Source organism: Pungitius pungitius, chromosome 4 (genome assembly GCF_949316345.1).
Source record: "Pungitius pungitius chromosome 4, fPunPun2.1, whole genome shotgun sequence".
NCBI lineage: Eukaryota > Metazoa > Chordata > Actinopteri > Perciformes > Gasterosteidae > Pungitius > Pungitius pungitius.
Window position 1 is genome coordinate 18,277,789 of NC_084903.1, and position 16,442 is coordinate 18,294,230.

General features: G+C 41.2%; 1 protein-coding gene across 3 annotated transcripts in view; it reads left to right on the top strand.

Annotated features, from left to right (window-relative positions):
* Positions 1–11,970, top strand: part of LOC119224402 (protein unc-13 homolog C) — an 85,416-nt gene extending 73,446 nt beyond the window's left edge. For all 3 annotated transcript variants that reach the window (XM_062561823.1, XM_037481327.2, XM_062561824.1), the window contains 7 exons: positions 825–948; positions 1,987–2,046; positions 3,267–3,347; positions 5,533–5,680; positions 8,073–8,165; positions 8,502–8,661; positions 9,634–11,970. In XM_062561823.1, coding sequence (XP_062417807.1) covers positions 825–948; positions 1,987–2,046; positions 3,267–3,347; positions 5,533–5,680; positions 8,073–8,165; positions 8,502–8,661; positions 9,634–9,919 — 952 coding nt within the window. In that variant the 3' untranslated portion in view covers positions 9,920–11,970. The remainder of the gene's footprint in view (positions 1–824; positions 949–1,986; positions 2,047–3,266; positions 3,348–5,532; positions 5,681–8,072; positions 8,166–8,501; positions 8,662–9,633) is intronic.
* Positions 11,971–16,442: the final 4,472 nt, after the last annotated feature.

The following is a 16,442-nucleotide window of genomic DNA, read 5'->3' on the forward strand; positions in this document are numbered from 1 at the left end:
ACTGATTGTGTAATGGTTCCACCAATCACCTGCCAAGTATTTTGTGCCAAGTGCCTAACCCTTTTTTTCCAAACGTTTTCCAGTCACAACCGCTCAGATGGTTCAATGTAACAATCCATCTAGTGGGTCGGGTTATTCGACCCCCACCACATCATTCAAACTAACTGGCATCAAAAGGAAGTCAGATTGAACTCGAATTGTTCGTTTAATCAATGTTAGTTTTTGGTACAGGCCAAATGTCTCTGGTTCAGGGCTCGTCAGTTTATTTTACAATAAGATGATTCCCATCACTAGCTAGTGATACAGCTGTGTTATAGAATCAATAGGTACTCAGAAATAATATCGTTACGTTATTGTTACTATTTTCAGTCTAGTTTTTGATAAATACGAATAAATATAGAATCCAATACAATGAAATACAGCAGTATAATGAATACTTTGATTTCATATTTCTAGACACATAACATATATGCTGTTTTTCTTGGAAGAGCCATAGTGCTGAAATGCTCCAGCTGAAGTCAAGGAATCGCTCAAAACCATTTGTCAAAGGAACATTGAGGCCAATGGGGTATTACAGAGAATCCCTTTAATGATATGGAAATACCAAATCCTTCCTCTTGTCCGTGTGACCCTGCTTGCACAGTAGGTTCAGATTAAATCCTAAAGCTGCTGCATTTAGTTTCATGAATCACAGGTGTTTTTTTTTTCTTTCTTTTATCATATCCCTTGTTGTTGTTGTTGTTGTCTTTAGCCATGTTGACTCAGTCTGTGACACGTGCTTCAAGTGTTGACCTGACAAATGTCCGTCTTTTGCCGCTTTGCAGTTTGATGTTATTTGCCAAGATTTGTGAGAAGACTGTGCTCAAACGGGTCCTCAAAGAGCTTTGGAAAATTGTCCTGAACACCATTGAGAGAACAATTGTTCTGCCTCCACTGAATGACCAGAGTGTGAGTTTGATCAATCATCAGTCGTTCCCTCACTCTCTTTCACTCGTTTATCTCTTGGCATGTCCTTCATCTCCCTCCTCTTCCCCACCTGTCTCTCGCTCTCTCTCCCGTATCCTCCATCTGTTCAGCTCTCTCATACTTCAGCATGAGATACAAATGACTTAACAGGAAATGAAACATGGCATCTCTAAATCTTCACACACCTGGAGTCAATTGTTGATACTCCTTTTAGAGCCGGGCTGACATTTTTCATCTTAGGGAATTTCTCATTTTACACTTTTACACATTTTAGGTTTCTCGTATGTGGATATTTCACATCTATTACCTGGTCCAAACAATCCAAAAGATATATTTTTAAAAAAGGAGCCAACTACTTGACATTTGACCAAGTTGCTGTAACAACTATTGCTATTTTACAACCTCAATTTGTGGCCACGCCCTGTAGTTTACATCAGCCATCTGTATGAATACTCCTGCAGTAACCGGAGGCTGTTCTGTACACTTGAGCACGCTGACCCCAGCGCCCCAGAGCAACTCGAATTCAGCCGACTCAAAGCCCAGCCCCGGGGAGTGACAGCAGTGAACCTGTTTGTTAAAAGCAGAACCAGACAGAGTCAGGGCGGTGCTACTGGATTTGGACCCAGGGACCGGGGTTTAAAAACAAACTAGTGAAACGTGCACAGAGCGTGGATGTTTTATTGACAAGCCCTCGGTGCCGCCCTACTTTGTTCTCTGGAATAAGGGCAGGCCGGCCTTTACTGCAACTCACTATCCAGCCTCTCAAATATCAAGGGGCATTGCAGGACAGAACGGGCCGCGTTGAGCTGTTGAGCATGATAATTCCAGCCGATATTGCAGTAAACCCAACCATAGACGTCATATATTACTAATTCCACCATTAAAACTCAATGACCTTAATGAGTTGTTGTTCAACATTTTACCCCTTTATCTTCTGTTAGTTGATTTGAAAAAGCATTTTCATCCTTTTAGTGTTTTTTTTCCCTCGCATTAACGGGAGAATATCTGTCCGTTCCACAGCAAGGAGCTCAGATGATCTTCAACGCCGCCAAGGACTTGGGACAGCTGTCCAAACTGAAGGTGACTAAATATCATCATACCAATAACGTAAGATTGATGTTTCTTTCATGCTAAAACAGTTTGTAGGGTAAAAAAAAGGATCAGTTACCACCTGCACCTGCAGATTCCCATTATCTGCACATTTGGATGGATGGATTATGTAATGTGAAAGCATTGTTATGTAAGCTACTGTAGGCTTTAACGTTGTACACTGTAACTCGGTGCAATACTTGTCAGGCTGATGTCTAATTGCTCATGTGACCCAGTATGTGTAATCCCTGGAGCTCCGTGTAGTGAGGCATGGAACGGATCAGTGGTTCCACTGTGGTTTGCACTAACAACAGCGGCATGAAAGTTCTACACAAAGATATTTTGCAGGAGATCCAAACTGTGTTTTTACAATTTAAATACGAGTATTTGTTCGTGGGAGTCGGATGTTATTTATGGGAACTTCTGGGTTCAGTACGTCACTGTTTGTCGCTCCCAAAGCATTAAAAAAGGGTTTCCTCATCCTCTTATGACTCATAATCTTCAGCTTAATTCACAGAATTTGTTCATGTCGTCCAGTGTATTATATCACTTGCTGTGTTGTCCAAATACTTACTTATGATATAATATGATATTTTATTGTGCTATTAATGCAATTGTGTAACCTCTTTTCCTAAATGTAAAATTGATACGTCTCAAATTGCTATTTAAGAATTTGACCAAAGAAATGCTATTAATTCAATCTTATATGTTGTCCGATTGTGGTGGACTATTTAGACAATCATTCAATGTTTTATTTGTTGCCCCCCTTTAATTTACTGTCTCACAACAGCTCTTCATCTCTTCAAAATCAGTTTAAAACAGATTGGTAGCAGATACATTTATATCATATTCTGAATGCAGAAAAAATACATGTTTCTTTCATATCCAGCATCTAGTTTGAGGGATGGTATGTGTATTTTCACTGTGCACCAAACTGCACATCTCTGTTCTGAATAGGTTTATTAAAACCCAGAAACAAACAGTGAGACTTGTGCGCTTCTGTGCACAAAAGTTTCCAGAAGGATGAAACTGCAGATTATGAGCATGCTTGTGGTTAGTCTTTTGCAAAACCCTTTTCATTGAACATGACATTTTTTAGCGCAAATGAGTTATTCGATGTAATCAATTCCCAAATCAGGGGACTCAATCGTCTCAATCTTGAGAAATGGTAAAGTATTTAAAGCGCTTGACTCGAGCTGCTTTCCCTCCAGGAGCATGTCATCCGAGAGGAAGCCAGGAGTCTGACTCCACGACAGTGTGCAGCCATGGACCTCGTGCTTCCCACCATCAAGGTGAGTTTTATGTAGATTGCAGTGTTGGTTAAACAGCGAGAGACACCTAGCTGGCTAAAATTTGACCTTTAGAAAAGACAGGGGAGCCTGCAGAGGCAGAGCTGAGCAGACATATGCAAATGGTCCTGAATGAGAATTTAATCCTTCGCTGTCACCTCGCCAATTGCAAATGAGCTGTTTTTTTTTTAATCTCCTCTTTCGATTGTATATCTATTTCCTTGATGTTTATTTTTTTTAAACGTGAAGTATGCGACAGGATGTGTAATCAATTCACATTCAGGAAAAGGCGGAAAAAGAGAAAGTAGCCTCTCGGCAGAAGAAGGTGTAAAATGCAGTGTTGCTAACTTACTACCACACTCCCTGTTAATGTAAAGGGATTCCAGACCATTACAAGACCAAGCCTCAATTTTTAAGGGACAAGAAGAGAGTTATGGTGAGGTGCCACTAGGGGAACACTGCATCATAAAGTGCAGCACAAAACTAATTGATTCTTCTGTCTCCAAGGAAACTACCTGCTGGTTTAGATCTATCATGTCGCTGGAATTTGGTTAATCAGTATTCCAATGAGAACAGTCAATTAACATCGATCAGTCATACATAGATAAGGCCTTGGGAGGGTTAGATGATCAGACCAAAAAAAGTGCTTCATTTAAAAGGGGAAAATATGCTGCTAACTATAAATATTGGCTTCTCCTATTTCACTAATGTGCCAAAATGTTACCCTGAAGGCTAAAACCCAGCGTATCTACTTGAACATTTTGCCTTGAGTGTATTTAGTGATTCTCCCAATAAAAAGACTTTTTTTTCCAGACTGAACTCTGATCCGGGAAAAAACTAATAATTAGGATAATGGGTAGATGCACTGATCCATAAAGGGGAGTTAATATGTGACGGCAGATGGCACGCAGTACATTCAACTGATTCACAATGGACTGCCTCCTTTGAACTCTGGCTCGTGGTGGATTGTAAAAGAAATGCAGCTGTTTCTTTCTTTTCAATTCAGTTCTGTTTTTCTCTGTCCATTCATACAATATGGATGGAGAACACATCGCAATACGCCTGTTTTCCCCTCATATAATCAGATGTAGGTTTTAAATGCAGTAGCCTAAATGGGAAATACATGGGTGTACCTGGATGTTTAGACCCGTTTATAGAAGAGGAAAGTAACCTCCAGTGGTTCACCACAAGATGCTTAACGCTGATAAGCCTCGAGGATGGAGGAGAACAAAAGAAAAAATGAAATGCTGAAGAAAAAAAGAAAGGGATTAAGGATATAGGGGAAGACCTAAGGAAGAGAAGGAGGACATTTGAATACTAAAGAGACCAGATAGAAGAAATGCAGGCACGCGTAGGAAGGATTGCAGTCTGGCAGGTAATTTTGCCCGAGGCAGAGAGATGTTTTTTGAGCATGTGGGCCGATGCTGCCGAGTCGCCTGTCAGAGAGATGGCAGCCTGGGAGAAACACTACGGGCATCTCGCAACACCCCTGGACCAATAAACAGCAATAACACGATAAGGATTTTTTGTTATTGGAACAAACTAATAGTTGAGCAAAACTAAACCAGTCAAAACTGCAATTGCATGACTGAATCGAGTCAATCAAATCAACTGTTCACCTGGATAGACGGTTTGCTGTGGAGCACTCATCCCAACCAGTCCCTACTGGGGCCGTTATTCAATGTGTGATCACATGATTTGGCTCAAATGTCACCTGAACAATTTGTGGACATTACATCTACCATGATATTTCATCCCAAGGGTACGAGATTATGGCGTTTCCTAAATCCTAAACTAATTCTGCAAAAACCTGAACAAATTCAGTTTTGTTTCTAAAACGATGATTTGTCACAGAGGAGAGAAAGCTTAACACATAATAAAGAATAAAGGGTTTAGTGTCTCCAAGTACTTTCACCTTCCACACGTAGGAGTGACAGCATTTCAAAAGAAGGCAAAGAACGTTCTATCCTCAGACATAGACTTATCAGCACAATTGTGCATTAACCATCATGGGGTTCAGATGTAAATACATGTAATTAGCAACAAAAGCGGCTATTACTGCTGCCTCTTGTCTAGTCTCTATAAGTGTTTTCGCCTCCTTTTTAAATGCATCCTGTCCACATAATCCTGCTGGCATATGTGAACATAAAAAAAGTTGTTGCTTTTTTCTTGTTTCTTTGTGTTTCAGCAATACTTCCACGCTGGAGGAAATGGGCTGAAGAAAACCTTCCTCGAAAAAAGCCCCGATATGAAGTCCCTGAAATATGCTCTCAGCCTTTACACTCAACCTACAGATGCCTTGATCAAGAAATATATATGCACCCAAACCTCTCAAGGTAATGAACCAGCCAATGGGATGACCTCATGAGTCAAGTAATTAAAACTTTAGGGTTACTGTAGCCAGATTATATGGAGTAGTTTTATTTAACAAATGTAAGCAAGAACAAGTGACGCTAAAAGATGCTTAAATTGTGGAAGTGGCTGGAAATGTGTGAATGCTACTACACCACAGCACTCTCTTCAAAGCACTTTCTTCCGATACCAGTTAGTAAACATTATTGAACTTAATATAAACTCTGGTATTTAAATTCAGAATGAATAGTGCAGCTTTTACTTGTTAAACATTAAAACATGTATATGCTTAAATGAGAGGGAAAGGCTTTTTATCACCAAATCACAAGCTGTTATTGGTATTTAGAACTGATTTAAAATAATGGGGCTCATTTCAACCTCTACATCGGTCTGTTCTCCCATGAGCATTAACTTCCTTTAAAAAGCAGTTAATGTGTTCTGAGGATGTCGCTGTGTAACCTTTGACCTATAGTGCAGTGGCTTTCCAGCGGTGGCCTTTATCACCTTTATCTCTTTCACTATTCATAAAATACAAGCACGTCTTTCAATCCCTAGCTCTCTCGCTCTCTCTCTCTCTCTCATCAGATTCACAAAAAAAACCGCTCCCAATCCGCAACAATTGATAAATTCCCTCTTGCTCTCCCCCGTCATCACCGACCCCCTTTGATGTGTTGTTTTTCTCGTTCATCCGTCTTTCGTATGACAATTGTTCCAGTCGCTCTGAACAACGCGGCGGAAGTAGCTCCGGCGTGCACGAGGAGATATCGGGAGGGGGAATTCAGGCCGGGTTCAGCCTTGCAGAACGCCGTGGAGGCAGGGCAGCGAGGAGCAGGCAGCCGGGCAGCCTGCCGGCCGGCCGGGCCGGGCCCCCGTTTCCGGCGGCCCCCGCTCTGGCTGGCGCGCAGATGGCCACAGACGCGCGGACTTCCGCTGTGTGCTATTTTGAGATCTGCTTGATGTGTTTCTGTTCTCCCTCCCTCTCTCTTGAGTTGACACCGTGTTGTCTCTCCTCATCGGAGGTGGTCTGATGTGATGCTCGTGAGTGGAGCTAGTGAAGTGGCGGATGAAGTGCTTTAGGTCAGTGAGCAGTGCGGAGATGTGCTGATGCTTGAAGAAGTTTTGTTAATCACAGACCGTTGCGCGCTATAGTGTGTCCATGTAAAGTGTGTGTGTGTGTTTGCACACAGATGAGTGTATCTGTTTGCTCTATAGCTGCTTTGAGCTACAATACACAGCAGTACTAAACAGCGTCTATTGATTAGTCACTTTGTTTGGTTCGAGATACAATCTTGGTTGTTCAAAACAGCAAAAGGGGGGGGGAAATTCAAATCAATTAAACCTCAGCCTCGCAACAATAAATTCCGACAACTGGCCTCTCTTATCGGTTACCTCTTCTCGCTGGCATTTCCCCCCCTCGATCCGCTGACCCTCGTCACCGTCGCCTTTGTTTTTTTTATCCGTGTTCGCCTTCTTTTATCTCCCTCGTGCGCCCTTCATCGTGTTCCCGCTCGGCTCTCCCATGTGCCTCAAAGCTTCCCGTGCCAGACAGAAACCATGCAGAATCTATTCAGAATGTTCAGGTTCAGGTCTTCTGCTCACAGCTGAGGTAATGCATTGCCCAGGTCACTCCCTGAATGACCTCTACTTAATTTTCATCAAACAAAATCAAGAGGCTAATTTTCCATTACCAGCTGTAATGGGCACTGCAGATTTGGCACATATTGATTGGCTATTAGACGAACACGTCCCCCTCATCCACCACACATGCACTTTGCTGTTTGTGCCGGGCTGGATGAAACACACCGCGCTTCTCAATGGTCCCCAATGGTCCCCAATGGTCCCCAATGGCCCCTGATGCTTCAAGTTGGATGATGTACCTGCGCAGGCTGTGAAGCCATCGCTCTCTTCTCCCCTCTGCCTTCATTCCGATGCGTTGTTTTGCTTTTCATTTCACTACAGTCAAGCTTTTGTTCGTGTTTCTGTTGTTTGGAACAGGATTTTTATTGCAGAACATATTTTTTTTGTCTGTGCATCCCACTATACCATCTGCCTTTTTTTCTTCTTCTTGTGGCTCATGTTGCGCCTCAAGCTAAAGGAAACCCTAGCTCTGCTTGCAACTTGGCTGCCATATGGTGAATTCCAGTTTTCTCCCCTACTGTTTTTTTGGGGTTTATTTTTTCATTAAGTACAGCTTCCACCCACAGTTTTGGATCTGACTTTTTATCTTCCTCCCTCTCTCTCTCTCTCTCTCTTGCTCTCTCCTACTCTCAATTTTCTACAACCTCTTTTATTTCTACTTCCTTATCTCTATTCTCAGTGATTGTTATTGTGGTTCTTTTCTTCAACTCGCCTCGTGTTGTCTTGGTGTGTGTCCAGGTCAGTCATCCAACGGATCCGTGGGGGAGGTGTCAATGCAAGTGAATCTCATCTCTCACCCTGGCACAGGAGAGCACAAAGTCAGCGTCAAGGGTGAGATTCTCATAACCCATCAGCGTCTCTGTCTCCTGTATAATGGAATAAAACGTGCATACTGGTCTTCCAATAAACCTTTTCAGTGTGACTCATACATGACATCCAAAGAGGTTTATTTTTAATGTTCTGCTATTGAACTGCTTTGTATTCGTTCCGACAGTAACTACGCTCTATATTACACTTTCTATGTTGCACGTTCTATTACAATACTATTTTAGCTCATCTTGTGTGGGTAAAAAGGATAAATATTACAGATTGAAAAAGTGAGAACAAGACACTTCATCCTAAACTGTCTACAATAATACTGCTTATTCTTTTCTCTGTATTTCTCAGTGTTTGAGGTGAACAACCTCATCTGGCAAACCAATGCCATGTTCCGGCCGTTTGTAGAGGTCAACGCCGTGGGACCACACCTGGCTGACAAGAAGCGCAAATTCAGCACCAAGACCAAGAATAACAATTGGTCACCAAAGTACAATGAAACATTCCAATAGTGAGTAACCATGTATCCTTCTTGGCATTTACAGAGTTACAGAGGGAGTTACTACTGTTATTATTAATATTGTTCTACTGCATACAACCCAAAAAAGCCCTTCATTGAAGATGAATGGACATTAAGTATCTGTACTATATTTGCAGTATCTTCAAACTTGGCTTTCATTTGGGGAAGGGAATGAAATTGCCTTTCCAGCACTAGACGTTGCATTAAACTGTTGAAGGCAGTCATTCTGAAAACTAGGTCACTGAGTGTCCATCTATGCCAGACTCTATAAGACCATCTAACAACTCTCACCCACAATGACACACACACACACACACACACACACTGGTGAAAGGTAAAAACCATACCTGTCTCAATGTTGTGGCTCGCAACTAAAATCTGCCTCAAAATAATGACTCGCTTAAATAGAAAGTTTAATTTTACTCGCAAAACACAGCTAAATGGTCTCAACACGGCCACACATTTAATAAGCTGTGAAAAAATATCACCCAGCCAAAGTCTGACACTTTATATTCACTGGGAACAAACACCAAATCTCATTGCCCTGAAGACATATTTATTAGCACTCGTACACAACCCAAGTAAATTAAAGTCGAGGTTGTTAAACTTTGAATTACAACTACCTTGACAGTGTCTAAACTGTCACCATGAGGTAATTCCCACGTGTCTGTTATCCGCACTGGTTTAACCTGTTGCACACCAGACTGTTCTTGGGCCTCTGCTCTGAAAATTGCATACCCATGATAAAAAGTGGAATATCTCTGGAAATACTGTGTCTATTTGGACACGTTTTTCTGTCCGGATAAAGGGGAACACCATATATATGTTACTAGTTAATAGTTAACTTACTGATACTGAAGTACTACGGTGTAGTAAAACGCTACAGCTTTTTGCTTCATGTGAACTCATTTAAATTGTCCAGTGTGACCTTTCTGATCTCTCGCTGTGTGTGGTTTCTCCCAGTGTTCTAAGCAACGAACATGGTCCCGAGGCCTATGAGCTGCATGTCTCAGTGAAGGACTACTGCTTCGCCCGCGAGGACCGCATCATCGGCATGACGGTCATCCAGCTACGAGAGCTAGCGGACAAGGGCAGCTGCTCTGCGGGCTACCCGCTGGTGAAAAGCATCTCCATGGACGAAACTGGCCTGACCATCATGAGGATACTCTCCCAAAGGACCACTGACGAGGTGGCAAAAGAGTTTGTGCGTCTCAAGACAGACACGCGCTCGACGGAGGAAGTATCGTAATGTGCAAAGAAATCGCAGTGTTAAAAAAAAAAAAGTTGTGTTGTCTTTAGTGGGGGGGGATTAAAAAAAAAAAGAAGAAAAAAGCAAAGGGAGAAGGAGAAGGAGCAGTAGCAACAACAGATTCTCTCTTTCTGGATAAACGCTGGAGAGGGAGGTTGTCCAAAGAGAAGCACAGGAGGCCCAAATGGGGCGAGGCAGCATCACAGTGAGAGAGAGAGAGAGAGAGAGAGAGAGAGTTGTGTTTGTTTGTTTGTTTTTGTGCATGTGCGTAAAACATCTGTTGGAATGTTCATTTTAAAACTACAGTATGTACAAGTGTTTACTGACGGTATGCTTACTATTAAGTACTATATTCTACGAGTTATGTTAACGAGACATGAAATACCTTTTGTACAACATTTAGTCTTTTTGAACAGAGATTTGTTCCAATAAAGTGCCAAACCAGTGAAAAAAAGAACAAAACCAACGTATATGAATTATGGTGAAGTTTGTATGTTTGAGTTTGCTCGATTATTTTGTCCGGTGTAAGTCATTTTCTGACAGTGTGGCGTTTTGATTGTTGCAAAGTCTTTCATTTTGCATCCTCGTTTTTTGGCTTCACGTTCTTCCACACAGCACTGTTGTGCATGTCCTCTTCTCATGTCTCTCCCATGATTCTACAGTGACCACCGAGCAGGGTCCTGTCCCCTTGCCTTCAAACTGTTTGTATTTTAAGTCGACCTGAAAATAGACCACGTTTTTTTAAATGGCGATGACTGCTATGTGAACCTTCATAGGTGTTTGTAATTTTATAACCATGACAACAATGACGACAGCCTCCAGTACTAACAGTCTTAGCAGAAAGGATGGAAATATTTTACTTTTTTTGGGGCTTTTTTTTTCTCCTTGTTTTTGACCATCAGCTTCCAGCCTTTCTGAATGACCACTGTGAACATGAGCTTTGGAAGGCAAGCTTACGTGACATTGCTGACAGTTTGATATTATGGTTTCATATTTTTCCGATAACTTTGTTCTTGATAAACTGCCAAAGTTATATGAAATATTTGTACAAAAGCAATCCATTACATGTATGAAGATAAATATGTACATGTGATCTATTACTTTTTCAATGCTTAATATTTGATTATTGATAAGACGGTACTAAGATTTTATTTTTTTTATTTCCTGTGAAGCTGTTAACCAATATGAAAGTTGCACATGTTACTGTACACATTAGTTATATCAGCTTATGTCATTGGAATTATTTTTCTTCATAAAGGAAAGAGTCTAACATTTGGTAAATATGCAACATTCCTATGTATTGCACTGATGGCGAATTGTATGTCATGTAAATATATTTAGTGAGATATTGTACAAAAGTCTACTTTTCTTTAATGTGCATAAAGTATGTGCAAATATGTTAAAACATTTGGGTCATTTTGGAAGAATTGTCCAGTAAGCATCCCTGTTCTTCATAGCTTACATTAGACATAATGAGATACATCACGAGACATAATGAGATAGATCTCACAGCAAAGGAGAAACCAATAGGTATTGATATTTGAAAAAGAAAAAAAATGATTTGAACTGGTTTTTAGAGGCTTTGGGGTAAAAAGAAAACAAAACCAAACCTCTTTTGTTTATTCCCTGAATTATTCTTCTTTATCAAAAACCTGGCAGCTCGGTCAGAGGTTTTGGGTGTATTGTGCAACAGATAATTAGCATGAAAAGGTATTACTCCTAAAGAAAAAGGTAAATACTTTCTTTATGGTTGTGAGATCCATAATGGGACAGTGCTGCCTGGTAGAACACGTTGCCCACCCACACAGTCCTAGTTTTGTCTTCTAAAGGCTTCATTGTCCCGCATCACAATGAACATTTGACTCCATACCACGGCCTCGTGGGCCTTGTTCAAATGTCTTGTTGTTGATGAGTGTGTGTGTGGAAGAAACATTTGCTTTGATATTAGTTATGCTCTTATTTACTGTCGATCGTTCCACAGCCACAGCCAGAAAAAAATGCAGAACTGTGACAAGAAAATATCCTTAAAACACACGTTACCTGCCAAAACATTAATGCCGCGTTGTAAGTTTTTTTTTATTTGGGCCATCTGTGTGACTTCAGAGACGCACAGGGGCACTTCATTTCTGGGTAAAATGTGTAAATGAGTGCAAACGCTGTAGAAGAATGTAATGAGTCCATTCCAGTTTCCATTTCACACTATATAACCAATACACAAGTACTTTTTTAAAGAACCACAACAAAAACAACGGTGGAAATAACTTGTTCTCTATTGAAAGCAATTAGGAACAGCCAGTCGTTTGATCAAAAGCCCACACAGGGAATCTAATCACCTGGAAAAAGCACATCAGAGAGCCAGATAAAGTGAGTCCATTTGTCAGTGTCGCCTTCTGTCTGTTCCTCACTTGCAGCCTTCCAACACTGGAGGAGAAGCGGGGAAGGAAGGAAAATGAGTTGCCACGAGGTCAACAGAAAACACAACAAACTATAGAGAAGAGATCTAAACGCAGGTTAGAGAACTTCAAAGAAAAGGATGGGTCTATTTTTAGTTATAATGCACCGCCAGACGGGTCGATCACTTTCACGCAGGAATAACGGCGCTTTTTTTTGTTTCTCCGCAGGGATTTCAACACAGATTAATAAAGACACGTTTTTGGTGAGTATTTCTTTACTCTTTAGTTGACGGTATAGTTTGAAGCTAGAACATCAACAAAGAATATTTTAACCAAGTTGCTGTCAACCTATTTTTAACATTTTTTTGTGAAAAAAAAGTCTATTGTTTACACAGCAGACAGTTTGGAATGTCAAAGCAAAGTGAAAGTGTAATTAATTAATAACAATAAACTGCATGACTTGCCATCGTTATTACATTTATTTCACTTTTATTATTCCTGCTGTGACAGCTAAACATGTCTTTATTCTCTATTTAATCATTAAAATGCACACACACACACACACACACACACAAGAAAAAGCAGCTATAACTGCAAGAGTCTTGCTCAAAAACAGTTTTTTTATTACAACAGAATATTGACCACATTAAATGAGAAGGATGTTTTATCTTTTCAACCATTTCTCACCAAGAGAAGATAGCGGGTACAACATTTTGCCTTTACAAGCTACAGCATATAGATTAATTTCAGCTAATCGCTTGCCACAGAGGCGTTTAGTACGGCTGAATGCCATTAAAATCCTTTCAGCGAATTGCATCATTGTCTTAAAAAAATCCCCGAAAGCTTCAATCCCCCAGCCTACTTGAAAATCAGCGCGCAATATTAACGTTCCACGCTTTCTTCTCATGCTCGATTGCTCAATGCAAGTCACACCAGCAAAGAGCCAGTTAAAGCAGGGAAGGGGGGAGGGGAGGGGGGGGGGGCACACTGTCACTCATGTACTCCCAGAAGGTGGGAAAAATAGAGCAAAACACTAACTTGACTCATCCAACAGTGGAGCTGCCAAGACGAGACATCCTTCCACGACCTTGACCCTCGATTTGCATGTTGTCAACTCCTCCAGGAATTTGTAGTCATCTGCTTTGTTCCAAAGGACAAACCCATCGCTGAGGAGGAGCCGGTGGATGTAATTCACCGAGAGACGACATCCGTGTTGTTAACCTCGTGCTCCGTGTGTATTGGTGTCCACCTGGAAGCTGGTTTCTCTTACCGATGGTGTTTTTGGTTTAGATTAATAAAGGATTTTCCAAAGGGTGACTAATTGAGCGTGTGACAGGAGGGTGAAGCTCGACAAGAGGACAATACATTAACCAGAAGTTATGGGCCAGAAGAACTGTGTCCGACCGGGTGATGATGTGATGCAGCCAGCTGTTGGAAATGATTAACCGATGACAGACATGGACAACCTGTACTTTTCTGTGTCCTTCAAACCCGGAGGGCTGTTTATTCTTCAGGGCACGATTGATGGAGCTCACTTCAAAAGAGGGACAAGTCGTTCGCGGGCAAGTGAGTGGGAGAGAGCGGCTTGTCCTTCAGTCGGAGGGTCGGCGGTTCGATCCCCAGCTGTTGGTCCACGTCAAGCCCAAAGTGCTTCCGTAGGCTCTTCCTCCGTGGTATGGATAGTTTGAATAGTGGCGAGGAGAGAGTGGCACCTTGATGGGTAGCCTGTCGTTAGTGAATGGATGTGAAAGGCCATGTAGTTAAATGGGCTGTGAGTGGTTTAGCGGAGCTGTTCCAACCATACAAGTCCCACGACCTCCACGTCAGGATGTTTTTCAAACCAGGTCAAAGATCTAAACTGGTGGAAAGGTGGGATTCTTTAAATGTAACGTACATATACGTTATTTTGATGATTATGGCTATGTATATATATAATATATATATATAGCCATAATCATCAAAATTATATCAAATAAAGGCTTGAAATATCTCACTTTGCATGTAATGAGTCTATATAATATATTAGATTCACCTTTTAAGTTGAATTACTGAAAGTAATGAGCTTTTGCACGATAGATTTTTCGAGTTTCACCTATTTTATATACTAAAATATAACGGGTTTACACTTGATTCAAATCACTTAATATCGCCACTTCATGTAACATGATCTGACATAAGGGGTGAGAAAATGCAAGCTCGTCCAGTTTTACAGTGTTAAAATTCCATTAAAATGCAATTACATGCAATACATTGAAAAAACACTGCTTCAATTTGAAACTATTAATTTTTAAATCATAAAGAGAAAGTTTTAGCAATAAAATTAAGTAAATTCCATCAAAAGATAAAACCAGACCATTTGTCTTTATCAGAGAATGAAAAGCACAGCTGTACTGTTGACATTTAAATGTTGACATTTATAAAGTTATATGCTGTGCATTCTGTTTCACTCACTTAAATCCGATGGAGCAGTAATGTTATTAGATGCACCTGGATCTTTATTTTGAAAATGAGTCCAAATTTCTGCTGTAAAAAACGTCCTAGGAACCTTGTGATCCTCCCTCACGTCACATACCGGCGAAAAAACGGCACGAATATAAATAATGTTGCACCACAAATACATCAGAAACTGGGTTACAACACTAATTAAACTGTTTCAATATGCTCCAGATATAACTCAAACTAACAACTAAAAGTTTTATCAAAATACCATATCCTGATTTTGCCAGGACTGAGCACACTCGGCACATTTCAGGACCTAACGATCGGAGCTAGAACAGAAAGCAAGCCGATTACACCCAGATTACACCCAGATTACACACATGTCCGTCACGTGTCTCTCTGTCAGGCCATCACCGAGAAATTAGCCCACAAACTGGTGTTATCAACATTATCGCTTCCCAATCAGAAATCCTTGTCACCTTTGGAACTGATGTTGAAAATGGAATAGTGCGTGCATGCAGTTTCCGTATCAGAGGCCTGAAGATGCCTAAGGCTTTAAAGGTTAAAGGTCAAGGAAAGGACGTCTCAGAGATATGTTCTTGTGTTCTCTCTACTCGCATGGTTTCCTCTAAAAGGGAAACATGAACGTAATCAAGGGACTCTGGAGGTTGCCATAGTCTCCGTGGTGACAGATCCTACCTGGGCTGCATCCACAATTCAGCCATGCTCGCCATCTTCTATGAGGTTGTATTTAGGTGCGGTGCTTGAGCATTTCATAACGACAATTAAGGTCTCCATTATTCATCCCGAGTGGGCCACGATTTACTGCCATCCGTGCAACAGTTACAAATATATTTCCCTTAAAATAACCAATTTCAACTCCTTGTGGTAGCTATAGACAGAATCTGTACAAAATGTGATGGAAAACATTTTGTGAATGTAATCTATGTTACATAAATGTTTTTTTTTTCTTTCTTTTTTCGCAGAAATTCGACAAGTGGAATTAGACGTGTTGTGAATGTCGGAGCGAATGGCTCGGGACGCTCTAGTGCCATATGTCCATATAAAGAACCACACACACGTAATCTGTTTGGTGGAAAGCGATGATACCACTCTCTCTCCGACCATCTGCCACGGGGCCTTCGTCTGCACTCTGGGCTCTGGACAGAAGCGAGGGCCGGCTGGTGGCCTTAATGTTGGATTTGAGACTTCAAACTGGGCAGCACATCCCCGCCTGATTATTGGCGGTCCGAGTCGGAGATGTCGCCGCCGAGGAGTTGTACATCTTAAACTGTCACAGCTGAGATTTGTAGTCCGACAACCTGCCTGGATCCAAAATGTCATGCCACACAAAAAGTCATGGCCTCATGCATATTCAAATGTACACTTAACCCTGTTTACAGATATGAACAAAATACTAAAAACGAACAGCCATTACTCATTGTGATGACACAAATGGGGGACTTGCATACAGTGTGAGAGAAGTGTGACAGGTTGGGACACTCCAGTGATTATGATTAATGGCAAAACTGTCGTGGGTAACATCTATTGCTTAGTCCTGGTATGTTACCCTAGGTTTCATGACATTTGTCCCACTGTGGGGGAGTTTGTGAGTTAGCACATGCATACAATCATCTCCACACATCACTTACATCCATCATGTTGGACAGCCCTCAATGAGACACAGAATG